The 25,805-nt window shown below is 60.7% G+C and overlaps 2 protein-coding genes across 2 annotated transcripts in view; one reads left to right on the top strand and one right to left on the bottom strand.

The window, feature by feature from the left end:
• Positions 1–14,508, bottom strand: part of LOC130682123 (cohesin subunit SA-2-like) — a 28,446-nt gene extending 13,938 nt beyond the window's left edge. Inside the window, exons 1-14 of the mRNA XM_057496254.1 lie at positions 14,339–14,508; positions 10,933–11,053; positions 10,147–10,296; positions 9,771–9,867; positions 9,372–9,448; positions 7,663–7,734; positions 4,881–5,085; positions 4,128–4,264; positions 3,011–3,084; positions 2,807–2,930; positions 2,310–2,408; positions 1,207–1,286; positions 814–921; positions 2–131 (exon numbers count right to left, since the gene is read on the bottom strand). Of these exons, the coding sequence (XP_057352237.1) occupies positions 2–131; positions 814–921; positions 1,207–1,286; positions 2,310–2,408; positions 2,807–2,930; positions 3,011–3,084; positions 4,128–4,264; positions 4,881–5,085; positions 7,663–7,734; positions 9,372–9,448; positions 9,771–9,867; positions 10,147–10,296; positions 10,933–11,053; positions 14,339–14,508 (1,644 nt within the window). The remainder of the gene's footprint in view (position 1; positions 132–813; positions 922–1,206; positions 1,287–2,309; positions 2,409–2,806; positions 2,931–3,010; positions 3,085–4,127; positions 4,265–4,880; positions 5,086–7,662; positions 7,735–9,371; positions 9,449–9,770; positions 9,868–10,146; positions 10,297–10,932; positions 11,054–14,338) is intronic.
• Positions 14,478–24,483, top strand: LOC130682067 (putative GTP-binding protein 6). Its single transcript, XM_057496191.1, has 10 exons — positions 14,478–14,843; positions 18,324–18,461; positions 19,010–19,080; positions 19,239–19,369; positions 19,728–19,798; positions 20,638–20,796; positions 22,431–22,639; positions 23,149–23,297; positions 23,736–23,888; positions 24,230–24,483. Exons 1-10 carry the CDS (start codon positions 14,507–14,509, stop codon positions 24,351–24,353), a joined length of 1,542 nt encoding a protein of 513 aa, XP_057352174.1. The 5' UTR covers positions 14,478–14,506; the 3' UTR covers positions 24,354–24,483.
• Positions 24,484–25,805: the final 1,322 nt, after the last annotated feature.

The following is a 25,805-nucleotide window of genomic DNA, read 5'->3' on the forward strand; positions in this document are numbered from 1 at the left end:
CCTCGCCCTGCAGGTAGAAGTCAATCAGTGTCTTCATGCTCTGGAAGTTTCTGTTGAACTTGTCTGGGAGCTCCAGACTAAGGAAACTCTCCTGGGGTGGCAGTGCCAGGAGCCTGGGGAAGACGGACAGACTGGCAGCACATGGACCATGTGGGTGACTGAGCACCTAAGGGCCAGACTCCTGCCACTCCCTGCGGGGTCAGCCTAGCTGGATCCCAGCACACGCACACAAGGGTGGTTTGTGAGGAGAGACCCGGGAGGCCATGATGCCGGGACACATGGAGGCCATGTGGCCGGGACACGGAGAAAGTGCTAGAAGCAGACATATGCAATCACTCATGCAGCCAGCGTCTGGGGTCAACGGCTGACTGGAAAAGCCCCAGTCTCTGCACCTTGGACCCTAGAACAGAGACCCTTGCCTGACAAGGACCCAGGACAGTGAGGATGATTCAGGACAGAAACCAGGGGGACTCCAGGGACAGGGCTGGTGGGCCTGACCCCCGTGGGCACACGCCTTCACCTGGGGACCTGTCAGCGTGTCTGGTACCCATACGTGTGTGTCACACACACCAGATCAGCATGTCCCCACAGGTAGTAGGGGTCCGTCTGTGTTCCTACCAGGGTCCACGCCCTCCTGCCCTGCCCACCCCTGGTGACGGGCCCCAACTGTTCCCCATGTCCTGGGGCTCCTCACCCTCCATCTGGAAGAGAGCAGCTCAGGTCTCAGGACCCTGTGCCTGACATTACGGTGACGTCTCTGACACCTGGCCCTTGGGACGTCCCGCCAGGTGCTCTGGGGCCCCGCCCACCTACCTCTTGCAGACAAGCTGCCCCGCAGCCGTTGCAAGGGGCCTGTAGGCAGCGTACACAAACTGGAACAGGAAGATGTACTCCTTGTTGGAGAAGACACCCTCATAGTGCCTGGGCAGGGACGGGGAGAGGGGAGGGGCAATGGGGAGGGTGGGGTGACGGCATGGGGGTGAAGAGTCAGGGACCAGAGCGACTCTGAGCCCAGAACCAAGGAGCTCTGCCCAGCAAGGGCCCTGAGGACTTCCATTCCTCAGCCCCTGAAAGTCACAGCTCATGGTACCTGCAACCTCCCACCGCCCCCCCCCCACACCTGCATGTCCAGACATGTGGGGCTAGTGCCACGTGCTCCATGCAGGCCAGGACGATCAGGGATGCGTGTGCCCAGAGGCTACTTACTCAGAAATGAGCCCCAAGAGCTGCATGCATTCCGAGGTGATTTCCGGCTGTCTGTCCTGGGTCATCGACAAGATCCGTTTCTGAGGGAACCAAAGCAGCAGATGAGAGCGTGTCCTGGTCCTAACCCTGACCATGCCACAGGACTGCCGAGACTTTACAAGGCACCCCGGGCATGCCATGCATCGGCAAAATGCCAAGCCAGCTGCTGCAGTGCTGCCCCTCCAAGGTCAGGGGCTGTGAGCGCCACACGTCCCACTAGACCAGCACCCGCCTCTGTCCTCCCATCCCAACACCCACGCTCCACGGTTCCTAGGGTCCAGCCTGCCTTAGTTCCCTGGCCCCAGGGCATTTGGAGGCTACCTCTGGGTAGGTGGCCTTGCGTGGTGGGGTGCTGGGCAGCCTCCTCATCCTTAGAGGCCAGCAGCACCTCCCCACCATGCTGTCAACCGACCGTGCCCAGACTTTGCCAAGCATCTCTGTGGAGACCCTGGCCTGCTGGGACATGACATGCCTCATCCTGGTGACCACTGGGTGAGACAGGACAGCCCAGTGGACAGTGGTCTTTGCATCGGGGCGCCCACAGCGACGTCCCCCCCATCTGCCTTGCTGGGCCAGCAAGTCACTGGGTCCACAGCGATGGGTGTGGAGGGCGGGCGGGTGGGTGAGGCTGACCTGCAGCAGTGCAGAGCCCTGCGGGCACCTCCCGCCAGGGTGGCGCCCTGACCTCCCATGGGCCTGCCCCTTGCCTGGAATCTCCTAGCCCAGCCCTCCTGGGGCCTCGCATCCCTCACACGGCTCCCCCGACCAGCACCATGGGAAATGCTAAATAACCACGTGCCCATCTCCCAGTCATTGGTCCCACCACTGGCTGCTCGGACCCTCCATGCACAGTGGGCCCTTGGATGCAGCACATACGACTTGGTCTCCATGCAGCAGGTGGCCTAGCCCTAGGCTCACACATGCACAAGAGTCCCATCCTCCTAGGAGAGGCAGTTCCTGCCTGGCTGGGATGAGCCCTGCCCGGCCAACTAGCCCAGACCCCCACACACACCGTGAGTGCTGGCAGCCACCACAGCCACACGGCGGATGGTGAACAGGCTCACCTTGAATCTGTGGAAGAAAAGGCCCAGCTTCATGGCTGACTCCCTCTTCTCATAGAGCACCTTCAGGGCCGTGATGCACTTCAGCCGCACGCTGGCGTCCTGTGTGGCGGGGGCAGGTTACCAGCTTTCCTGTGGCCTCCAGAAGCGGTCACGTCTACCCCTCGCATCAGCCCAGAGCTTCAACCTGGCACCTGAGATGCTACATGACACCCAGGGTTGGGGGGTGGCACTTAAAGGGAGGGGCTGCGTGGCGAAGCATAGGGTGTGGCAGGAAAGGCCGAGGACACTGGATGGCAACCCGAGCCTGGCCTGTATCCTACATCCTGGATGCAGCCCATGTGGCCTAGACTGCACCCACCACAAAGGAGGGGACTGCAGCAAAGCCACCCTTCATGGCAACCCTCACAAGTGTCCTGAGAGTCATGGGAAGGGCTTCTCTGTGAAGGCACCAGACAACAGGGCACGACCCACTCGCCCCTGGCTGGGGTGACTTGCACCTTGTCGTAGAGCATCCAGCCGATGTACTTCAGATAGTTGTTGTCCAGGAACATGTCTGGGTATAGCCGGATCCAGCAGCCAAGCTCCGCCACGCAGATGACTCGGATGTCCGAGCTCACGTCCCTGAGAGCAGGGTTCAGAGCATCAGCAGCCACAGGATGGGTACAAGGGATGACACAAGGCTGGACGTGACCACACCTTACCGATAGCGAGGCACAAACGTCCTTTTAAAAAGTGAGCAGATGATGTTATCGATGGCCTCTGGTTTGTGCTGGGGCTGCGGGACCACAAGCACAGCTGTGTTGGGGCCACCCAAGGCCAGGATGGTCACCTCTTGTTACACAGCCCTGCACGACACTAAGGATTCTGTTCCACAGCTGCCCACCCTCCTGCCTGCCCTGACTGCAGCCGGTCATGCCACTGCACACATAGGCAGCACACCACACATGTGCACACACATGTATATATGCATACATACGCACCACCTAAAAGCAGACAACACAGTAGTGTGAACTTACGTGGTGCACTCTGAGCACACATGCATGGTTATGCACATGTAGGCATGCACACAGCCATGTGTGCAAGCACACCTACATGCACACACCTGTGTACACACACACACCCATGCACAAACAGGTACAAACACACGTTTGTATGTAAACAATTCACAATGCAAATGAGCACAGGAACACACAAATACAAGTTTACACACGTGCACACTGAAGCATTCACACAGACTTGTGTCCACACCTCTACAAGTGCACACAGGCATAAGCAGGTGTGTGGCCCATGCCCACGTGGCTGTGTGCCCGTCCTGCCAGGGCTTCTCTCCTGTCCACAACCAGGGGCAGGGTTGGGGGCAGGTGAGCATGCAGGGCTGGGGCGGTGGCCTCATCTGTGCCCCCAGGGAAGTGTGCCCCCTGCTGTGCTTCTGCACTCAGACACCTGGTGGCAGCCAAAGCCAGCTCCCCCGCAGGAGCACACGCGGGAGCAGCAGGAGGAGTGGCAGTGGGGGATCGACAGCACCGCAAATGAAAGGGAAGCAGAGTCTGCCCAAGTCCTCTGCCAACTAAAACAAAAACCATGACAGAAAAAGAAGCAGAAGCTTAACCATGCCACCTGGGAGGAGGAACAGACATGGCTGAGGATGCTGCAGGGAAAACACCTCTGGGCCAGTGTGTGAGGGGAAGCGCCATCCTAATCCGGCCACCCACTAGACAGGCCTGTGGCACACAGGGCACCCGGCACAGCCCCACACGCGGGCAGCAGAATGGGGAGCCAGGGCAGGGGACCCCAGGTGCACCCACCCTACCCCCGCACCTGTTGCCGCTGGCCCAGCAACTGTCCACAGGCCTCACGCCTGCGCTTAAGCCGGCTCACTCTCTTGATGTCATACAGCCGCTGGGCTGGGCATGTGCCCTGGTTCACGCTGGCGAGCGCTGTCAGCAGCTTCATGGCTGCAGGCAGAGCACAGGGAGAATGTGGAACCTCTGGGGGTGGCTGCAGGTGGCAGGAGGTGGAGGGCGCGGGGTGGGGAGAGAGGCCAGGACTGTGGGGAGATAGCCTGGCTAGCCCATCTCCCTCCCAGGTCACAAATCCACTGGGCGAAAACCAACAGCTGTGTGCATGGATGCTCTCAGGGCACACTCAGTTCTAGTGAGCCAGCCAGAGTCCTTTGGGGACAGGACTCACCCAGGAGAGCCAGCCCGGGTACCTCTGGGGAGGGGACAGGATACACCGGAGACCTCACAGCCCCACCCCTACCAAGCATCCTCTTGCACCACGTGGTCAGACACACTGGCACCCTCCACAGGCCAGGGAAATGGGTACGCTCTTTGTCCTACTCTGCAGTCTCCTTCCTGCAAACACTCTGTAGCTCTGGCCTGCTGGGCCTCCCTGCACCGGTGCCCCTGGCCTCTGCCCTGGCGCCCTGCCCTTGACCACTACTAGGCGCCAGGGTGCCCCAGGTGTGGACACCCCCTTCAGGGACAGGAGCTGCACAGGTCATTGCAGTCCCACCAGGCCCAGCGTGCAGCCCCTCCAGGCAGGCTGGGCCCCTCCACGCGGCCTCACCTGCCAGTGAGCTGGTGTGCCTCAGGCTGTGCACGGCAGAGGTGGTGAGGCCGGTGAGCATGCAGATCACGGTGTCCACGAGTTGGCCATCACACAGCGCCGAGCAGTGCATCTGGCGCACCAGCAGCTCTGTGAACTCGCAGAAGTTGGCCCGGAACCGCTTCCAGAAGGGCCCTGGCCCCACAATGGGATAGAAGTCATTCTCCTGTCGGAAGACAGCACAGATAGAGCAATGAAGCCCTGCACCCGGACCCTCAAGGAGCTCGCCCACACCAGCGCCTGAGGGCCTTTGGCGTCCCAGGGCCGCGTCACGTCCTCGTCCGTGGGATTTCCAGACGCCTTGCCCACAGTCAGCTGGAGGTGATAGCATGGCTGCTCCAGGAGCTGCTCACAGCCCCAACGCTGTGTCCCGTGCAGGATACCTGTGCTCTGGGGGCTGCATTCCATGATGCCTGTAAGCCCACTGCCCCACAAGAAGAACCCCCACCCCAAGAGCAGGAAAAGCCAGTGCCAGCACTGGCCAGCAGGGCCTGGGCCCACTATGTCCCCAAAGGATGCTCGGGCAGAAGACCAGCCCTCCCATAGTCACCATCACCCACGGGTTTGCCAAGATGACAGCCACCCTGCAAACTATGCGTCCTAAACAGACAGGGTCCACTCGTGGGGCCAGAATGCAGGCTCAGAGCTGGAGGGGGCTGGCAGGGTGGCAGATGGATGGGGACAAGGGAGGCAGGTGGGACGGGAGTGTTTCATGCTGCAGAATTTACATTGCCTTTTATTACAACAGATTGAAAACTATTTTAAGAACGGTGTCCTGCTAATGGGACCGGTGGGCTCCCCTTGGTTGTGACAAGTGCAAGGACAGGCCACAAGCTGCTGCGAGGCCATCTGCTGCCTCGGGGGCTGTCACCATGACTCATGTTGCACTGAAAGACCATCCTTTGGGGAGCTCTGTGCTATGTGAGCCCTTTCCAGGGGACCCTGGAGAACGGGACCCCCACGCAGACCAGGATAGTCAGAGGACGTGGAGTTCCTGCCCATGAAGGGCCTGTCCCATCACATGATGAGATCTACAGGGCTGACATGGGCCCCAGGACTTCCTGGGGCATCACCCCATGTCACCATGTGGAGTCCCACAGGACCACATACTAGGACACAGGGTCACCACTGAACAGCAACCTGAATCCACCATGTGGGTGAAACCACCCGGCCCTGATCTGGGCTCTCATGTCCACCCTGCCAGGGGTGACCCTGCCCCAGGGTCATGCGCCACCTGGTCAGGGCACCAGGCTAGTGAGTGGAGCACATTTGGTGAAGCAGGCCCCTAGACAGAATCTTGAGGGGATGGCCCTTCTCCGGACCCACGGCCCACCGAAGACAGGCTCTCCTGGTTTGCACTCCAGTTCTGAGTGAGTTTGTTTTGAAATGCTGGGCGCTACAGTGGAAACTGCTTAAGACCCTACCACGCATGACCAGGCTCCGCCAGGGCCTCCCTCACCGCAGGATGGAAAACTCTGGGTGAACCAGGAGCACAGGCAGCACCCCGACTCCACCCGGTGGGTCATGTCCTGCAGGACAGAACTGCACAGGCCTCCCAACTCCATCCACGTGCCCTGCAATCAGCTCGCCAGGGCCGCCTGCCTGCAACGGGCCTCGGCCATGTGGAGTGAACTGGTCTGAACTTCCAGGTACTCCACCTGCAAGGACCCCCAGGGAGTGCGAACGCTGCAGGGAGGTCAAACCAGAGACCAACACCCAGCTGGCTGGCCCAGGGCGCCCATGAGTGATGGGGCTGAGGTCCCAGGGGTGCACCGCGCTCCCACCCCACTCCTGGGCCCCTGGGCCCTGGGCCCTGACCCCACATGCTGCACCCCCATCCTGACCCCATGCATGCACTGCGCCCCACTTGCACAGCAGACAAGTCCCACCTGCACAGGGCACTACAGCACTGGCCCCTCCCTAGGGTGCCTCATGCCCACCAGGACACCTCCTTCTCAACCTTGCCCAGCACCATACCCTCGCCATCCTGGGCTGGACTCCTTGCACAGTGTGGACACCTCCCCTCACTCCCTCACCCACCCCACCAGCACAGTAAACCAGGGCCAGCCCCTGGTGGTGGAACTCCAGGGTTCAGTTGGTTTTGCGCAGAGGCCTCCTAACAAGCTGCCTGACCTGGGGCACCACCTTCAAGGCCCCAGGCCACTGAGGTCGATCTCTACCCAACCGCGTGGGTCCTGAAGCTCCCCACTGAGGCAGGGCTGTGTCTCTGACCAGGTCTCAGAGGTCTGGTGTAGGCAGTGCCTGGTCAAGGCTGTGGACTCTCAGTGTAGAGGAAACAGTCAGGTATAATGTCCTCTGTATATATAGGGCTAATGTCCTCAGTACACACAGGCACGGTCAGGTGTAAATGTCCTCGGTGTGGATGGACACTGTCAGGTATAACTATCCTCAGTATAGATGGGACACAGGGATAAACGTCAGTGTGGATGGACCAGTCGGGTGTAAATGTCCTTAGTGTGGACAAACATGAGGGGCTGATGCCCTGGAGACTGGAACTACTGAGGGCTAAATGTACTCTGCGAGGCAGAACTTGGTCCGTTTTGAGGCCACTTCCCCCGACAGCACAGCTCTCCCCAGGGCTCCCTCACCTGTTTGGAGCTCACCTGTGCAGGGAACCAGCCCTTCCTCCACAGCTGAGAAGCCAGCACAGGCCCACACCCACCACATCAGCATAGCCAGACTGTCCCTTCTTAAACACTTGAGACGTGCAGGGAGACGTTACCGGTTTCTCCGGCCACATGACGGTGAGGATCCAAGGGGAGGCCACAAACTTCTTGTAGTACAGCCCTGTCTCCTGCAGGGACAGAAGAGGCGTGAGCCCTGTGTGCCCTCGGGCTCAGCACTGCCAGGCCTGGGACGCCCCAGCTGCGGCCATGGGGTGGGTGGGGCGCCGAGAGCTGGGCTCAGTCCCACAGGAGTGGAGCCGGCTCAGGGCCTCCTGAACAGTGCAGGCTCTGCCCTAAGTCTAGAGGCCACATGGGCACTTGTGGGAGGGGAACTGTGCACACGGAGGGGCCCTGACACCCTGTGTGTCCTCTCTGAAAGGTATTCAGAAGACCTTCCCAGTGAACCCAGGAGGGCTCGTGCTGCTCACTCACCCACACAGCCTCCCATGTGTGCTGGCCATACGCGACCACAGCCCGTGGCGCCTGTGCTCCTCCACCCCTCCCTGCCTCTCACCACCCTTCCCTGAACGTGCAGGGGAGTGGCTGGGGCTGCAACCTGCACACCTGATGCTGAGGGCGGATGAATCGGAGGCCCACACATGCCGGGGGCTCTCCAAGGGAAGGACCCCAGCCCAGCCAAACAGGGCTCAGCGATCTGAGGGGCCCAGCTCAGGGCCATGGGGCCAGGATCAAAGGATGGGGAGGGAGGATTTCATGGGGACAGAGCTTCAGGTCGGGGAGATGGAAAGTTCTAAAGATGATGTTGGGGACATTGCACAACATGTGAACGTGTTTAATGCTCCTGAACTATACACTGAGAAATGGAGAAAATATAAATTTTATATACATTTTGCCACAATCAAAAAAACATTTTTTATATGAGCAAATAGTCATAATTGAAACAGTGCTCAGCTTCCATAAGAATCCAGAGAATTAAAACCACAAGAAAATACTATGCATACACCTACCTGACCAGCAAAAATCGAAAACACAATATCCAGTATTAGCAGAGCTGCAGAACAACCAAGTCTCATACATGACACGTGTACACAGACACACGACCACATTCACCAGGACGTGGGCATGTGGCCATTCACTGCCGTGAGGAGCCTACACCAAAGGGCAGGCAGATGACATCGAAAATGGGCGGCCAAGTGAACCCTGACTCATGCGGTAGGTTCTCCACAGCAACAAAGTGGGTTTTTAGTTAAAACCATTAAAATTATAAAAATTGTTTTAAAACCTGTATCGACAAGATGGAAGCATCTTAGACACAATGCTGAGGCAACAGGAAAAAGCAGCGTTCATCCCACACAGGAGCTCAACCCCATGCAGAGCCTGGCCACCGAGCTCACGGAGGCCCACAGGGCAAAGCCTGAGGATGCGTGAGGTTGGCAGGCCAGGGGCACTGGGAACCCCGTGGGTGTGGTGACGGGGAGGGGCCTGGTCCCCCTGGGGGTGGGGAAGGGCGTGGTGACAGGCAGGGACCCTCTGGGTGTGCACTGGCCATGCTGTTTCTTGATCTGGATGAAATACCTGACCACCACTGTACAATTATTCTTTCTGTGTAATCAGCATAATCTCCAATACATAATTAAAGTTTATAATTTCTCTTTAGAAGAAAGCTGGTCTTCCCCAGCAAAGCGCCTGGAGGCCTCTGCTCCCAGGGAAGCAGAGCAGCGACATGGAGCCTGGCTGTGCTCCTGGCCCACCGCGAGCTCCACGCAGGGCGCAGAGGACGCTCCGAGGAGGCGGAGCCTCCCACCTGGTCAAACCTCTCGGTCACCGTGTGCGCCGCGCTCCCTCCCTGGCTGCTCTGGCACAGCTCGGCCGTCACCATCCCTGGGGGCGGAGGGAGGAAGGGTCTCAAAGCGGTGCCCCCGAGAGGGGCCAGTGCAATGGGACCTGTGCCCGTGCACGTGGGTCCTACCCTCCCCTTTGGGGCCGACTCTATAGGGGCGCGGGAAGCACCCCGGGTGTCTGTGACATCATCCCTGAGCTGTCATCCCCGAGCCGCATGGTGCACGTGTTTCAGGAGCAACAGCAGCACCCCGGAAGCTCCCAGACTGAGCAGCATCAGGGCACAGTTCACATTCCTCACCCTCAAGCCAGCCTTGCCGCCACGCGCAGTCCCCCGCCCCAAGCCTCACAGGGCTGCGCTCACCCTCACAGCCGCAGCACTGCATGAAGAAGCTGATGAGGTCCAGCAAGGCCAGCGCCCGGTCCTCCTTGTAAGACTGGACCCACTCCTCCACAGCCGTCTGGGGGCGACGGCCAGTGGTGAGCACAAGAGTGTGTGCACGGGACGAGCCAGGACGAGCACGAGCACGTGTGTGTGTGTGTGATCAGGCACATGGGGCAGGCCAGGGGCAGCACAGATGTGCACACGTGTGGGCGACTGGGCCTCAGCCTGGGCATAGCAGCACACTAGGGTGGTCCGTGCCCCCCACGGCCTCCCACGCTCACGTCCCCAGCCCCGCCCCCTGCGCCCCGCACCCCCCAGCCCTGCCCAGCGCCACTGCAGAAGCAATGGGCGTTACCTGCATGGAGTTCTTCCCCAGTGCCACCATCTCAAACAGGGTCAGCTCGGTGGTGACGGAGACCTTCCTCTTCCGCAGCTTTCGGGGAGGCCGCCCTCGGGGGCGGCTGCCCTGCCCACTGCCGACCTGGACTGAGGGTGCCCCCTGTGCCTAACAGCAGAGGAAGAGATGGGGCCGCGCCCTGGGCAGGAGCACCGAGTATCACAAATGCTGACACGGCATCCGCCCTGACACAGGGTCTCCATTTCGCCCCCTTTGCCCAGAGAGCAGGGTGGTGGCCAGTCTGCGGCTGCCGGGTACCCGAGGCTGTGACTGAAACCGGGGAATTTGGAAGAGAACAGTAGTGGTGGCAGCTCTCCGGGGCACCTGCGCATCACCCCATCCTCACTACCTGGTGTCAGGCACAGCTCTACACGAGGCTCCTGCCCAGCCCATGTGGTCCATGAGCCCTGGACCTCAGGAAAAGGGGGCATCCTGACTCCAGGAGGGGTCAGGCTGTGGGGCTTGAGAGGGAGGGAACCAGAGGAGGCCCCAGACCCCAGTAGCATGGTGCTAGGGAGGGGATGCCCTGAGGAGGGGAGGGGACACCTATCTAAGGCTGGGGCCTGGATGTGTCTGGGAGAGGGAGGGACAAAATCCTTGAGCACAGGGATGGCACGGCACTGGTGGTCCCAGGGGCCCAGACGGCCAGTGGGTAGCACAGCAGGGATCAACTGGCTCCAGGACCGGATACCCAAGCCACCCAGCCCCACAGCCCGCCCACCTGGTGCCCCGGCAGGTCAGTACCAGCATGGAGCTCTTACTCCGGGTCATCATCTTGAAGTCACCGAGTTGCAGGGGCCCGGCTCTTGAACCTCCTGCACGAGAGCTGCCCTCACCACCCAGGGCCACAGGCTCTTCTGTGCACCTGCAATCAAAGAGCACGAAAGATGGTAACTGAGGCCAGCCCTTAACCTCCAGACTCAGCAAGCAGGAGCAGGTGTCCCCTAGACCTGCCTGCTACAGCCACGGACCCCCAGGGAGGAAGCGTGACTGAGGTGTCCTGCGGACCTGCCTGTTGTCACTAGAGGCCCCCCAGAAGGAGGCACGACCTGGGGTGTCCCCTAGAACTGCCTGGTGTCACCACGGACTCCTGGGTGTGGAGTGCACACCCATGTCACCCAATGCAGCTGCAAGGCAAAGGCTGGGCCTCAGTTTCCGAGCCTCCTCAGGCCATCAGGTGGGTGCTCACAGCAGCCTGGAGCCCAGGTCTTCCCACTGCTGTGAACCACCCTTGTCCAGGGGGCTCACCACGAGGGTGGCAACCTATCCTGAATGCCCCGAGGCTGTGTCTCAGGACTGTGGGCACCCCTCTCCCCCGGTCAGGGCCTAGGATGGAACACAGGCCATGACCAGAGAGGCCAGTGGAGGTAGGTCCTCAGTACAGGTAAGTCAGGAAATGATGGGGGGTGACCCATCTCCTTGTCTTTAGGGGTTGGCAGGGCCCAGGGGCCCAGGAGGAACAGGGCTGAAAACCACCATAACCTCAAGGTTTTTATTTTTACTTTTATATCCTTCTGTGTTCTTTTCCTCATCTGCTAATTATCTATGTGAACATGTCACTTTTTTTCCCAGAGGGAAAAACGCATTTCAGATCCCAAATAAGAAATATATGAACTTGGCCAGATTCTCATCAGCATTGATCTGCTGATAACACACTCACAACTGGGGTCCCTGACTCCCCTTTTCTGAGAGATGCCATATCCTGACATTTTCGACAGACCTTCCACGAAGACACAGAAAACCCAAAATGCTAAAGGAAGCCGGTGACGCTGTGGACCGGACAACTACAAAGCCACCCCCACCCCACGGCATACACAGGTATACACCAAACGCTGGGGATTTTAAGTACACAGTCCACCACTAGACACTGTAAATGTTTGTCAGTAGAGGGAAGGGAGTTCCAGAACTCAGGAACGGAAAGAGGAAATGAGTGAGCTGACAGGAGCTGCAGTACCAAAGGAAGCCACCCCAACACCTGTGATGGTAGAGGCAAAGATTACCAGTGTTCCTGGTAATGGTCCCAAGATGCACAATTGTGCATGTTCTGGTGTCTCAGAAATCTGAGTACATCTCACCATCTAAGTGAATCTTAATAGTCTCAGGGTTTGTTTGGTTTTTTTTGCAAAAGTATCAAATCAGCGATGCATCTTCAAAGTGACTGGTATTTGAGAATGAGGGAAATAGAATACTTTCAAAGGGAAGCTACAGAGCTAGCTAGCTTCTTCCTGCTGAGGGTGCACTTTTGTTTGCTGTTCAGACGGTGTGCCTGTCTCAGCTCAGCCACACCAGGCAATGTCATTTGTTACCCCCCACCCCTCACCCTGCTGTTCCCTAGCCGTCACCCCAACACCAACACTGATGCCTTCATAAAAAAGGCAGATGTTCAATGATCTCTGCTGAATGGTCTCCAGAGAGGCTTGGATTTTCAGTTACTCAAGCTGTATGTAGGATTGTGAACTCGCACAGAAGGAAACCATCTACTCTCTATCACCAGCCATGTGGCAGTGTCAATAACACAGCCATAAAAATGCGTTGCCTCCTTGCGAGGAATGCTAATCCTCGCTGCTGCCCTCCCCCCGCCCCCCACCCCAGGAACTGCCGGGAAGGCAGGCTCCTGGGCACAGCGCCAGGGACTCAGCCAGGACAGCAACCAGAGAGAAGCTTGCCAGGGGAAAGAGCCCGGAGGTGTGTTTGCCTCGAGAGGCCCCACGCGGCGAAGCCCACGGGATTAGCTCTCTGCAATTCCCGAAAAAAGGCTGCGCTCCATCTGCAATGAGGTGACCTGCCTGAACAGCATTGGGGCAGCACCTGTGCGCAGGCGTCCACCCTCCGAGGGCCGGGCAGCCCCGCAGGCACCCCGGCACCTCCAAGGATATCCATGGAGTGACACAGCATCTCCTGGTTTCTCCACGGACTTACCGATATTCCCCGAGCCTGCCTGTCTCCACCAGCATGAAGTGGAGGGTGGGGTGCCCAGCCACAAAATGAGACAGCCCACCAGAACGCACAAATCCGTAAATTCCTTCCTGTACATTGTAATTCAGACCCTCGGTCTAACAACAGGGAAGTGGCACCCGGGGAGAATCACCTGAACGGGGCTTCACTGGCAACGCTGGGTCAAGATGCCAAGAGGTAACCCACCTTCCTCAAGGCTACCTCTCCGTTCAAGTGCCTAATTCTGTACCGCCTGGTCACACGCCCTCCAGCTGCACTACGACGCATCCTGCCCTCCAGCCCCCGCCCAAAGGCTCCTCTTCGTCCGCTATACATTTCCCAAACGGAGCTGGGCATCCACGCTTTTGCGGCTACATCTCTGCAGTGCCCCGGCATTCCATTCATTCTGTTAGAATGGCCTAGTTGAACATCATCTTTTCAAAAACAAGAAAGGCCTCGGCTTTCTGCACTTAGAAAGGAACGTTTCGATTGAGACACTTTTCGGGTGAAAACAGAAGCCTGGGTGCCTCTGAATTCTGCCTAGAGGGTACAACCGGCAACAGCTTGAATGGGAGGGGCACTCCTTGGGGCCGGCCTGCCTCTCAGTTCTGCGGGACCCAGCCGAGTCCGCTAGCATGTTCCAGCCACATCCAATAGCCAGGGCAGGGCCTAGATTCAGCAACGGGCTCTATCTTGCAAGGCAGAGCTCCAGAGCCCCTAGGAGTTGCTCAGATCCCCAAGGCAGGCCCCGGGAACCGCCCACCCCCCCACACCCCCCCAGGCAGGGTCTCAAACCTCCGGGGACGGGATGGGACCACCCAAGGCAGGGCTCAGGACCCTCCCCCGAAGGCCCATGTGGATACCCGCAAGGCAGAGCCTGGGGTCGCTGGGCCACACTTCGGCTACCCACGTGGACTATGGAGCCCCCAGGGGCTGGATTCGGTACCCCCCCCTCCAAGACTCGAGCCCCCGTGGCAGAGTCCGGGACGCCAGGGACAGAACTGGCCCCCCGAAGGCAGCGTCTTGGATCGCGAGTTAGCACTCGGATTCCCAAAGCGGAGTTCCCCACCCCGGGGGCTCGCTCGGACCCCCGAAGCAGGGTCCGGAATCCCCAGGGACGCTCTCGGACCCGGAGCCCAGACCCGCGCGGAGGCCGCGGGTGTGAGGGGGCGCCCGCCTAGGGTGGGGATCCAGCGCCGGCCCGTGGACGCACTACCTGGCGCGGGGACCCCCGCGAGCCGCCCCGCGAAGCCCGGCGCTTCCCCAGCCGCGGCCCGGGCCCTTCCCCCCGACAGGCCCGCGGCCGCGCGCGCCGACCCGCGGCGGCGAGCACGTGACGCCGGCCCGCCCGAGGCCCCGCCCACTGCGCGCGGGCGGACGCGCCATGTGGGCCCTGCGGGCCTCCGTCCGCCGGGGCGCGCGCCTCTCTCGCGCGGCTGCAGGCCGCCCCACGGTGGGGGCCGCCGCTCCGCTGGCACCCTGGCCCGAGCGCTCGCGAGCCGCCTTCGGCCCCGGGGGCCCGGGGGGCCCGGAGCGGCGGGGAGGCGGATGGCGGAGCTGCCGGAGAAGCGCGGCCGGAGAGGAGGCCGCGGGGCCGGAGGATGCGGAGGGAGACGAGGAGCTGCTGCGCGGGGACCCTCTGCTGCCGGCGGGGTCCCAGCGCGTGTGCGTGGTGCACCCCGAGGTCAAGTGGGGACCCGGAAAGCCGCGGCTGACCCGAGGTGACCGGGGCCGGGAGCTCGGGGGTGGGACCCCTCCGCCCGTCGCCGCCTCCCCTGCCCCTCGAGCGTCCGGAACGTGCACCGTTTCCGTCGCGGCCCCGTGGCCCGGGCGGCGCGTTCAGTGCTGTCGGTCAGGGGACCACGGAAGGTCGTCCACAGATCGCTCCTCGCTTTGGTGCTGTGCGTCTGTGTATGCTGGTCGCCGGCGTCAAGCCGGAGCCCCTTCCGGTGCGGCTCCTGCACAGCCACCCAGCTGGACACACGGGTCGCAGAGGGGGGGCGCTGTACGGGGAACACGCGGAAGGTTACCGAGTGCTGCAGAGGCCCCGGGACGGGGGCTGGGACCGCTCAGCGGGGTGATCCTGGAGGGTGGGGACGCACCCTGCGGTGCAGACCGACCACCTAGGTATCTGGGACAGCATCCGGGGACGTGAGGGAGCGCTCCTGCGGGCTCCCAGGACAGCTGAGCGCAAGTTGTTGTGTAGCCTGGGGACGGGACAGCCAAGTGGTGGGGGTCGTGCAGCCAAGTAGGACTGGGCTTAGGGTGAGTACCCTGGGCTGGGAGTGACCCGCTGGGGGGCTGCTCCCTGTTGGAGGTTTTCTGAGAGTGGTCCGCACTGCATCCCAACTCGCTGTGAAGGGCGCAGTGTGGTGTGGCCACCACCACTCTCCCTTCCATCATCCCATCTCCGGGCTGCTACCCACCCACCCCTGCGGATGACCATCCACTTTCTACCCCTTTGGATCTGCCTCTTGGCACATTTGACCCCCCCTGGAATCACCATGTGTGTCCTGTGACTGGCTTCTCTCCCCAAGCTCCAAGTTTTTGAGGTTCCACCGCAGTGAAATGTCTGTCAAGGCCTCACTCCTTTCTTCCTTAAAGACTTCCTCTTGCAGTAGTTTTAGTGTCTTAGCAAAACTGAGGGGCAGTTACAGAGATTCCCCATAGGCCCTCTGTCCCCCCCAACGTGCCCAGCCACCACCCCGCCCCCAGGTGGTGCATTTGTGAGACCGATGCGTCCACATGGACATGGCATCGTGCGCCCGAGTCCACAGTGTGCATTGAGGTTCCTGGACGGTGTACGTGCTGTGGACCGGGCAAAGTGTGTGATGACCCAGATCCACCACTCCAGTGTCATGCAGAGCATTTCCCTGCATACATCTTCTGGGTTCCGTCTGTTCACCCCTCCGTCCCCCTGCCTGGGGCAACCCCTGTTATCATCCCCGTAGCTCAGTGTGTTCCAGGATGTCACAGAGTCAGAGCCCCAAGGAGTTACACGTAGGGTGTGGCCTTCTCAGACCAGCTTCTCCTACTCAATGATGGCATTTAAGGTTCCTCCAGGTCTTCATGGCCTGACGGCTCAGTTCTTTTTAGCCCTGAACAACATTCTGCAGTCTGGGTGGGCCCCAGTTCATCCACCACCTGCTGAAGAGCATCTCGCTTGCTTCCACGCTGCTGCCAACATCCCTGTGCAGGTGCTGGTGTGGATGCCAGGCTTCCATTCACTCGGGTCAATACCAGGGCGCACAGTTGCTGCACCTGTGTGAGGAGTGTTTGGTCTGTAAGAAGCCAGCAAGCTGGCTCTCAGACTGGCCGTGCCGTGCTGCATGTCCACCAGTAACAAACAGGAGTTCCTGCAGCTCCACATCCTCACCGGGTGTGCTGGTGTTGAGTTCTGGGTCTGGACCCTTCTCCGGGAGGTGCAGTAGCGTCTCATGGGTGTTCTTATGTGTGTTTTCTGATGACATAGACTGTGCGGCGTCTCTCCCTGAACTCATTTGCCAGCTGTACATCTTCATGGTGAGGCGTCCATGACGGGCCTCAGCCCATGTGACCACATTGGGCCTCATCTGTGGCTGTGTGAGTTCTTTGTGTGTGTGTAATGGCTCTTTATCAGGTGTGTGCTTTGCACATGTCTTTTCCCAGCCTGTAGCCTGACTGTCCACTCTCTGGACAGCACCTTTCGCAAAGCAGACAGCCTTGGTTCTCATAACTGCCATCCTGCAGCTGGGCTCCTTGCTCAGCATGCCCAGCCTTCGGAGGACCCGCCAGAGGTGCCCTCATTTCCTTTAGTGGTTTTGGCGTCTGGCGTCCTCTTGGGCCCCTTCCTAGGGTCTCCACCTCTCTGCTTACACGGCCCACCTGTTCTCGCCTGCCGTCTGCCTCATCTTTCAGAGCCCTGAGCACGTGATTCATCGTTTCAGCTTCCCAGGCTGACCATTCCAACATCCCTGCCATGTCTGGGGCTGGTTTGGGGGCCTGTTCTGTCTTCACTTTGTGCTTTTTGCCTGTTGCCGGACCCTGTAGTGTTCTCTTGCTAGTCAGGTGCAAGGAACTGCATGCAGGCCCAGAGCAGTGTGGTGCTGAGTTGGGGGAGCCTGTGGGGTCCTGTGAGTAGGGCTCAGCCTGTTAGTGGGCCTGTGCCTCTGGGCTGTGAACTTCACAAGGGCTTCTCAGCTTTCATTCCCATCGAGTGGGCACCTCGGGCGTTTCTGGTGCCGGCATGGCGGTTTGACCAGACCTCTGGGAGCATGGCAGCAGGGAGACAGCAGGAAACTGCACTGTGATCAGGACTGAGCTGGGGAGGAACGTCAGGGGTGAGCCTGGCACCTGACCTCAGAGACCAGAAAACTGGTGGTGGGAGGGTGGGGGTCATCAGGATCCAAACCAAGAGCACTGTTCCTCCCGGCCCCAAGCCAGGGGGCCCCACCCAGGTCCTCAGATCCCAGCCTGCCCCTCTACCAGCTGCCACTCACATCCCGCTAGCCTCAGTTTCCACACTGTGCCTGGGCCCTGAGGAGGATTAAGTGACCTGACATTCAACACTGCCCCAAAGGTAGCCACATCCAGGGGAAGCCCGGGCTCTGCTGTGAAGAAGGGGCGGCTCCCTGAGGTCCGGTTGCAGGGGAGCCTGGGGGCGGCTGGGCTGTTAGGTGGGAGGGGTTATCGCGGGGTGTGCTCAGGACCAGACCTCCCTTGCCATCATCCAGGGTCACTCGCCACACGTCCCGTGGGGAAGAGCCAGGGAGCCCGGCCACACTGACCCCGTCCCAGGCTCCCGGTCCCTCACAGCCCTGCTGAGGCCAGACTGGCCGCAGGCTCTGGGGATGTCCCTTCCTCAACCATGGGGCTCCCAGCTGCCCCGTGGCTGGTGGGAGGCCCCAGGGCCCACCGCATGGGAGACGCTGCATGGCAGGTTTCGGACTGTGTGTCCTCACTGGGCCGCTGCCCCTTTCCCTGCACAGCCTGCTTCCAGCATGAGGCCTTCCTGCGTCCCCCACGCCTTAGGCTCTCCCCATGCCTGGAAGAACATAGCTGTGTTGGAACAGATGCCCATTGGGAGCCTTCTTAGGATCTTTGCACAGGCCTCTGGAAGCCATCCAGACCAGGGGACCGGGCCAGGGTGTGTGGGCGGGGCTGGACGCCGCTGGGCCCAGCCCGGCAGAGATGCGTCCCTCACTCCGGCCCATCTCCCAAAGCTGAGTGGCAGGTGGCGGAGGCTGAAGCTCTGGTCCACACTCTGGACGGCTGGTCGGTGGTGGAGAGGATGGTGGTGCCCACCAAGACGCCAGACGGGAAGCTCATCTTCGGCAGAGGGACCCTGCAGCACCTGACAGGTGGGTCCAGCGCACACAGCCTCGCCCTGCCCTCTTCCTCCTGAGAGAAGCCAGCCAGTTGGGCCCTGCCAGCACTCCGTGGAAGAGCCATTGACATTCCATATAGAGCAAGTGCCTGGGTGGAGGGCACGTGGATGAGACCACCCATGTCAGCTCACATTGGGCCGCATGGTGCAGTCAGTGCCATTGATGAGGGGGAAGCCAGCCCCAGCACCCCTCCAGGCAGGATGCTGCATGGGATCCCACCGTCCATGGGCCCAGGCAGTCCCCACATCGTTTTCCAGCCTAGCAGTCAGAGCGGTGAGCCCAGGGAGGTGTCTTGTCACCCTGGATCTCAGATGCATCATCCACACGGGGCCGTGTGTCGTCCATGTGCATGTAGGCCCCACCCCTGAAGGTGGATCTGGGTTCTCCCCTCTACCCCCGACAGCACTCCTGATTTCCTGGATGTGTGCCCAGAGAGTTGGTGACCAGGGCACAGCCGTCCACAGCGTGGGCAGCCCACGGGGGGCGGTGGGGAGTGCATCTGACGGGACCTCTCTCCTCAGAGAGGATTAGAGGGATGCCAGGAGTCACAGCCGTCTTTTTGAACGTCGAGAAGATGGCCGCGCCCACCAAGGTACCAGGACCTTGCATGATGATCTCCATGGGTGGGCTGGGGGCAAGGGGCCCCTCCCTCCTTGGAGGACGAGGACACAGGAGCAAGGGACAGTGCCCTGCTTGCCCCTTGGTTGTGGCCCTACTGCTGGTGGCCTCACTCACTGCCTCCTTTTCCAGAAAGAGCTGGAGGCCACCTGGGGCATCCAGGTGCTAGACCGCTTCACCGTGGCCCTGCACATCTTCCGCTGCAACGCCCGCACGTGGGAGGCCCGGCTCCAGGTGTCGCTGGCCGAGCTGCCCCTGCTCAGGTATCACAGCGCACAGGTCTTGCACGGACCACCGCCTCTGCGCCTGCATGTGGCTGTTCCCTGGGGTGCACGTGGCCCCAAACGTGGCCTAGCTGGCTGTGCTCTCCAGTCAGTGGGGCAGCTTGGTGCCAAGTCCACACAGCATAGCGCACCTCCAGGCGTGTCCTCCCATTAGGAACAGCACTACTGTGGGACCCAGGGCCTGCCAAGGTGGAGGCCCACTCAGGAAAGAGGTTCCCCGGTGCACGTCTTCTCTCTCCACAAGCCCCCACCCACTCACAGTGCCATGCTTGCCCTCACCTGACGTGTGCCCTCTGCTCCAGGTGTCCGCTCCTGAAGTGCCCCTTTTCCATGCCAGGTCCAACCTGAAAAATGATACTGCCCACCTGGAGAGACGAGGAGGGGGCTCTCGCTACATCATGGGGTCAGGTAAGATGTTTGAAGTCTTGGCACCCAGCACTCCGAAGGGGGATGTCATGGCAGCCTCGTCTAGGAATGGGACGACCTCCCAAGGGCTGCATGTAGACTTGATGTCTGGTCACATTCACATACACTCAGGTGCCAAGGGGGTTTCTGGGGCGGCCATCACAGAGCAGGGGCGTACACCACAGGAATCATCCTCCCCAGCTCTGGAGGCCAGACATCTGAGGTCCAGGCGGGGCAGGGCCTGCTCCCTCCACAGGCTCCAGGGGAGGCTCCTTCCTGCCTCTTCCAGCTTCTGGGGGCTCCAGGCATCCTTGGGAGTGTAGCTGCATCCCTGTCTGTCTCTGCCTCTGTCTCCACATGGCTTCTCCTCTGAGTCTATTTCTCTCCTCTTCTGTCTCTTACAAGGACAGTTGTCATTGGTTTTAGGGCCACCTGTATCTGGAGGACCTCCCCTCAGATCTTGGATTTAATCCTGTCTGCAGAGACCCTGTTTCCAAATAAGGTCCTTTTCCCAGACCCTAGAGGTCAGGACATGGATGTATCTTTGGGGTACTCCTCAGCCTGCCATGGATACCGTGGGGGGCTGTCCTAAGTCTCTCTTCTCAGGCTCTTCCTTCCGAGTAATGGGGAGCCCTGGTGACCTCAGGGCAGAGATGTGGACTGGAGGCGCCTTCATCTCAGAACAGAGGCAGGCAGCAACTGGCTGGGAAGCAGGCGGGAGGGCCCCAGCAGTCCCAGAGGGCACCTAGCCGCGTTGCCTGCAGCGTCCCCCTGCGGTGTGGCTTGCCTCACGTGCTTCTCTTCGGTGTCTCCTCCCTAACCCCTGTTCTGGCTATTTGCAGGAGAGTCTTCCATGCAGGTGCAGCAGCGTCTCTTGAGAGAGAAGGAGACGAAGATTCGGAAAGCCCTGGAGCGACTCAGGCGGAAAAGGCAGCTTGTGGGGCAGCAGCGCAGGCGGCGGGAGTTCCCCGTCATCTCCATGGTGGGGTACACGAATTGCGGTGAGTGGGGCTCAGGAGGGGGGCCCATGCCAGGCTGATACTCGTTGGGAGAATCCACTCACAGGCACAGCAGGATGGTGGCATTTGGGGGCTGGCAGGGAACGACACACTGGAAATTGGGGTTCTCCTCCCCGTGGTTCTTGGGGCCGTAGCACCCGGTCAGGGCACTCGCCTCTGCTGAGCGCCAGATAGCACACTGGATACCTGCTTGCGTGGATGTTTTCTAGACACTGAGAAGTAGAAAAGCTTTGGCATTTTTAAGTGCATTTCCAGGGACCAATGACATACTCTGAAAAGGAAGGAAGCTCAGTCATAAAACAAAATTCCAGCACATTTTAGGTCCACCTTAGCCTACTTTTCCCATGGAATGTTTCCCAGGAACCTGGACTCAGGGTTTCTCCTGGCCACGGAGTCACTGGTGCACTTGGATACATAAGCAACCAGACTCCTCCCTCACCTGCATTTGCTGAGCTCCTGTGAGGTCAGCCCCTCTCCCTGGGCTCGAAAAATATCAGGCACCACCAGCTCCCTCCTCTAGGAGCTTATGGTCTGCGTCCAGAGGAAGGGAACGTCCCACAAAGCCAGGAAAAGGCTGTGGGGGCATAAACGTTCCCAGGAGGCATGAGTTCATGTACCAGAGTACACTGCCTGCCATGTCAGGCAGGCAGACAGGTGGTCACATCAGGCAGGTAGATGGCCTGCCATGGGCCCCTTCATCACAGACAAAACAGGTCTCTCTGAGATGATGACTCCCAGGTCCAGGTGTCCCCAAGCGACCCAGCGCAGAGGAGTCCATGTCCTGGGATGCACGTTGTGAATGTGGCCTGTGTCTGAGCCAAGCTGTCCAGAAATGATCACCTGATGCACCTTTGGATTGAGCCAGTGGGCACCAGTGGGTCTCTGCTGGCCCCTGGTGTGGCCCTGCACGTTGGGGGCAGGTGTGAGCGCCTGTTCTGTCAGAAAGGCTGAGGGGAGGGGATGTCCTACCGAGTGTGCCACCTCAGGCATACGCAGCCCCTGTCTGTGTACACCACCCTGTCTATACCACCATTCTCTATCTACACAGATGTCCAGCCCACCTTATGTACCTGCCCTGACACCACCATTGCCCCACTGCAGCATCACCCTGCCTCTATCATCCTCCTCTGCACTTCCACCTTGTCTGCCCATCGTATCTACACCACCACCCTCCATCCACACCATCACCCCATCTACACCATCATCTTTGTGTATACTATCACCTGTCTGTAATATAAGTCTCCATCCACACGGCTGCCCTACACGTGTCAGGCTCACACAGCGTCTGCCTCGTCAATAGGGATGCTAGGTCTACATCATGCATATACAGACATGCGTACGTACGTGACCACCCCGTCTGCACAATTGCCCTTGTGTACACTGGTGCTCGTCCCTGGTCTGGTTTCCCCAGAGGCATGACAGTGCAAGTGGGTCCTTGGTCCGCCTGTGTGCCTTTCGAGGGTCGTGCAGAGACTTCGGAGCTGAGGCCTTACCCCAGCCCCCCAAGGCACATGGGTCTGACACAGGGTGGCCCAAGGTCCAGCAGTCCAGCAGTGGATGTGGGAGACACATTAGGGCCTTTCATGCAGCATGTCCCCTTACAACCTGCCTTCCAGGGAAAACCACACTGATCAAGGCCCTGACGGGAGACCCTGCCATCCAGCCCCGGGATCAGCTGTTTGCAACACTGGACATCACAGCCCACGCTGGGTCGCTGCCCTCCCGCATGACTGTCCTGTACATGGACACCATCGGCTTTCTCTCCCAGCTGCCCCACGGCCTGATCGAGTCCTTTTCTGCCACGTTGGAGGATGTGGCCCATTCGGTGAGTGTAGAATGACACCAGTGCCCGGTCCCCCACCCAGGGCGCACAGCACGTGTGCAGGGCCGGCTAGACAACCAGGCACCCCAAAGTCCACAGTGACAAGTCCTGGACACGTCTGGGCAAGAGGGCCTGCCGCTTGGTGGCGGGTTGGCCTCGGGGCATGTGACTGCTGCCCCAGCAGCCCGGATGCCGCAAGAGCTGTGGGTTTGCGGGTTTTCTCAAAGCCTCACTTTTCTGAAGTGAACCACTTTGTTGAAAGAAAAATTAATTGTGTCCAAAGAGGAGCCAGAGTGATCAGAACCAAATGTACATGGTGATGGAATGAGGGGGCATGGGGAGGGCTGCTGTACGTGGGCCTGTCCAGGCAACCCCAGAGGGGAGGGGGTGGGCCTCGCCGTGCAGAGCAGCCCCATTCCGGGGCTCTGTGTGGGGCCCCTACCCCCACCGTGGGCCGTCATGGGGTTGGTGTGGTGGCCCCACTTCGGACTGTGTGGCCCTATGGTCCCCAGGATGTGATTGTCCATGTGAGAGATGTGAGTCACCCTGAGACCGAGCTGCAGAAAGCCAGCGTCCTGTCCACGCTGCGAGGCCTACGCCTGCCCGCGCCGCTGCTGGACTCCATGGTGGAGGTGCACAACAAGGTGGACCGTGTGCCTGGGTGAGTGTACCTGCCCAGGACCCCTCCCCAGGGACCCACCCCTTCCTGGGCCACCCTCCCTCCGGCTGGTCTCCGTGCCCCCTGAGTTGCTCCTCCCTGGGTGACTGGGGCCCCCTGCTGCCCTCCTGAACCGAGCACGCCAAGCATACAGGAGCTCAGTCTCCTGCTCGCATGAAGGACAGGGCGGCCACGGTCCTGCCCTGTTGGGCTTCCAACTGCAGAGACCCTTGTGCCCAGACCAGGTGGAGCTGCAGGTGGGGCTCTGAGCGCCTTCCCCACAAAGGCTCATTCATAGTTGCCCACGGCTTCTGTTTCTCCGTCTAGCAGGATGTGTCCTCTCATGGGACAGTCCTCACAGGACAGGCACGGGCAGGGGACTGTCAGGGACCCTCACTGGGTCTTCCCGCAGCTGAGCAGGCCTGCTGGCCTCCCCCACAGGTACAGCCCCACGGAACTGCATGCGGTGGCCGTGTCTGCCCTCCTGGGGCTGGGGCTGGAAGAGCTGAGAGCCCAGCTGGAGGACGCCGTGCTGCAAGCAACTGGCAGGCGGGTCCTCGCGCTTCGAGTCCCGCTGGCAGGAGCACAGCTGAGGTTTCTGGGGCTGGCCTGGGGCCAGGGAGTGGGGATGGGAGGTAAAGGGGGCAGGGAGCAGGCAGGGGAGCAGTGGGAGGGGCAGAGGTGAGGGGGCAGGGGGAGCAGGGGGCAGGGAGCTGTGCGCTGTGAATGCAGGTGTTCCCTGCAGCGATTCCAAGTCAGTTTGGGGCAGCGCGGTGGCCTGAGTGGTGCCCCAGGCTTCCAGGGCTCATGGCGGTGCCTCCTGCACCTTGAACACGCAGGCTGTGCAGACTTGGTGCCGTGCTCCCAGGGAGGTGGTTACTGGGAATGGGTTGTCGGGGTCCTGGCTGGTCCCCTAAACCGCACCTTCCACTCAGCTGGCTGCACACGGAGGCCACAGTGCAGGATGTGGCTGTGCTTCCCGAGGCGGGCGTGGCCGACGTCAGGGTTGTCATCAGCCACTCTGCCTACGGCCGATTCAGGAAGCTCTTCCTGGAGTGACAGGAGCCTAGGGCTGCAGCGCCCCTCTGTCCCACCCCCACCTTCACTCAGGACGTGGGCTCAGGGTCCAGCACGTCTCCCCGAGGAGGCTTTACCCGGATACAGTAAAGGCTCCGCGGGTATTTGCCAAGCTGCCTTCCTGGTCCTTCTGTGAGCGCCCGCTGGGAAGGAAGTAGGTGCGTCTCCCCTGCTGCTGTTCACCACGTGTGGCTGCCAGGCCCTGCTGTTTCCCACAGGGTGTCGTGGGGACAGACGTCTCCCCCCAGCCCGGACGCCTCCCCACAAGGGAGGGCTGAAACTGTGTGACTTTGAATGGCCAGAAACTGGAGTGCAGTGCATCGCAGTCTGCCCGTGGGGACGGGCAGGCCGGAGACTCTCCTGTACACAGGTCGGCAGCCACCCCCACACACATGCGTCCTTATTGTTCCCCCGACCCCACCCCATCCCCAGGGCAAGAAGTGGACCCCTGGGGCACAGGCTCTGAGTCACAGAGGCCCCAGGCTCTAACAGACACCCCCGAGACACATGCTCCACGTGTGTGGACAGAGTGACGCCCCCGACCCTGTGCACGCAGAATGAGGTCCCCAAAGAAGTCCACGTCCTCACTCAAACTCTGAGGGTGTGTGACCTTTCTTAGCCAAGAGGACTTAGCGGGTGAAGTGAGGGTGACCCGGGACGATCTGCTTGGGCCCCCGGTCATCACCGGGGTCCGAGTACAGGGGTAGGGGAAGGTGAGCACAGCGTGGAGGTAGGTCAGTAAACTGTGGCAGCTGCCCTGCTGGCTTGGGGGCTCTGGGAGCCAGAAGAGCTGGGAACGGTTTCTCCCTACAGCTCCGGGGAGCGAGCTGTGACTGCCCGTGAGCGTGTCAGGCTTCCCGCCTCAAGGTCCAACCCGTGTCATGTGCGGCCACCGTTTGGCCCTGTGGCAGCCACCCCCGACACTGACCCATGGGGCCCTGGGGTGCAGGATGCACAGGGCAGCCCCCGAGAGCCGGCTGCACGCCCAGACGGCCCTACCACCTCTCCCCAAGGCCTGGCAGCACTGTGTGGAGGGTCACAGGGTGGAGAGGAGTGACATATCTGGCGGCATGTAGGAAGGAGCAGCAGTAACTCCCCAGAAGGGCTGACCAGGCCAGCCTGGGCCTCAGCGCCTGCCACTCAGTCTCCCCCTAGGGATTCACGCCTGTGGGGTCTCTGAGCCACCAGGGGTCCAGTGGGTGAGAGGCACCCTGCTTGTCCTCGTCCCGAGCTCCTGAGAGCCACCATCCGCTAGCCCACCCGGGGTGCCCGCTGCTCCCCCCGGCCTAACCCCCACCCTCTGTTCTCTGGGTGAGGCCTCCTCACTCCTGTCTGCTGCACCCAAAGCCCTCCCTGGCTGGAGACAACGAGGGGCAGTGCTGGTTCTGGTTTTGGCCGCTCTCCTCCTGGGACACCCCGCTACTTGGTGTCACC

Source organism: Manis pentadactyla, chromosome Y, assembly GCF_030020395.1.
Source record: "Manis pentadactyla isolate mManPen7 chromosome Y, mManPen7.hap1, whole genome shotgun sequence".
Taxonomy (NCBI): Eukaryota; Metazoa; Chordata; class Mammalia; order Pholidota; family Manidae; genus Manis; species Manis pentadactyla.

Bases quoted from the DNA above. Each gene is read 5' to 3' on its own strand.
- LOC130682067 (XM_057496191.1), top strand. From the start codon at position 14,507: ATGTGGGCCCTGCGGGCCTCCGTCCGCCGGGGCGCGCGCCTCTCTCGC. The intron at 14,844-18,323 runs GTGACCGGGGCC...CATCTCCCAAAG, and splicing joins AAAGCCGCGGCTGACCCGAG to CTGAGTGGCAGGTGGCGGAG. The intron at 20,797-22,430 runs GTGAGTGGGGCT...CCTGCCTTCCAG, and splicing joins GGTGGGGTACACGAATTGCG to GGAAAACCACACTGATCAAG.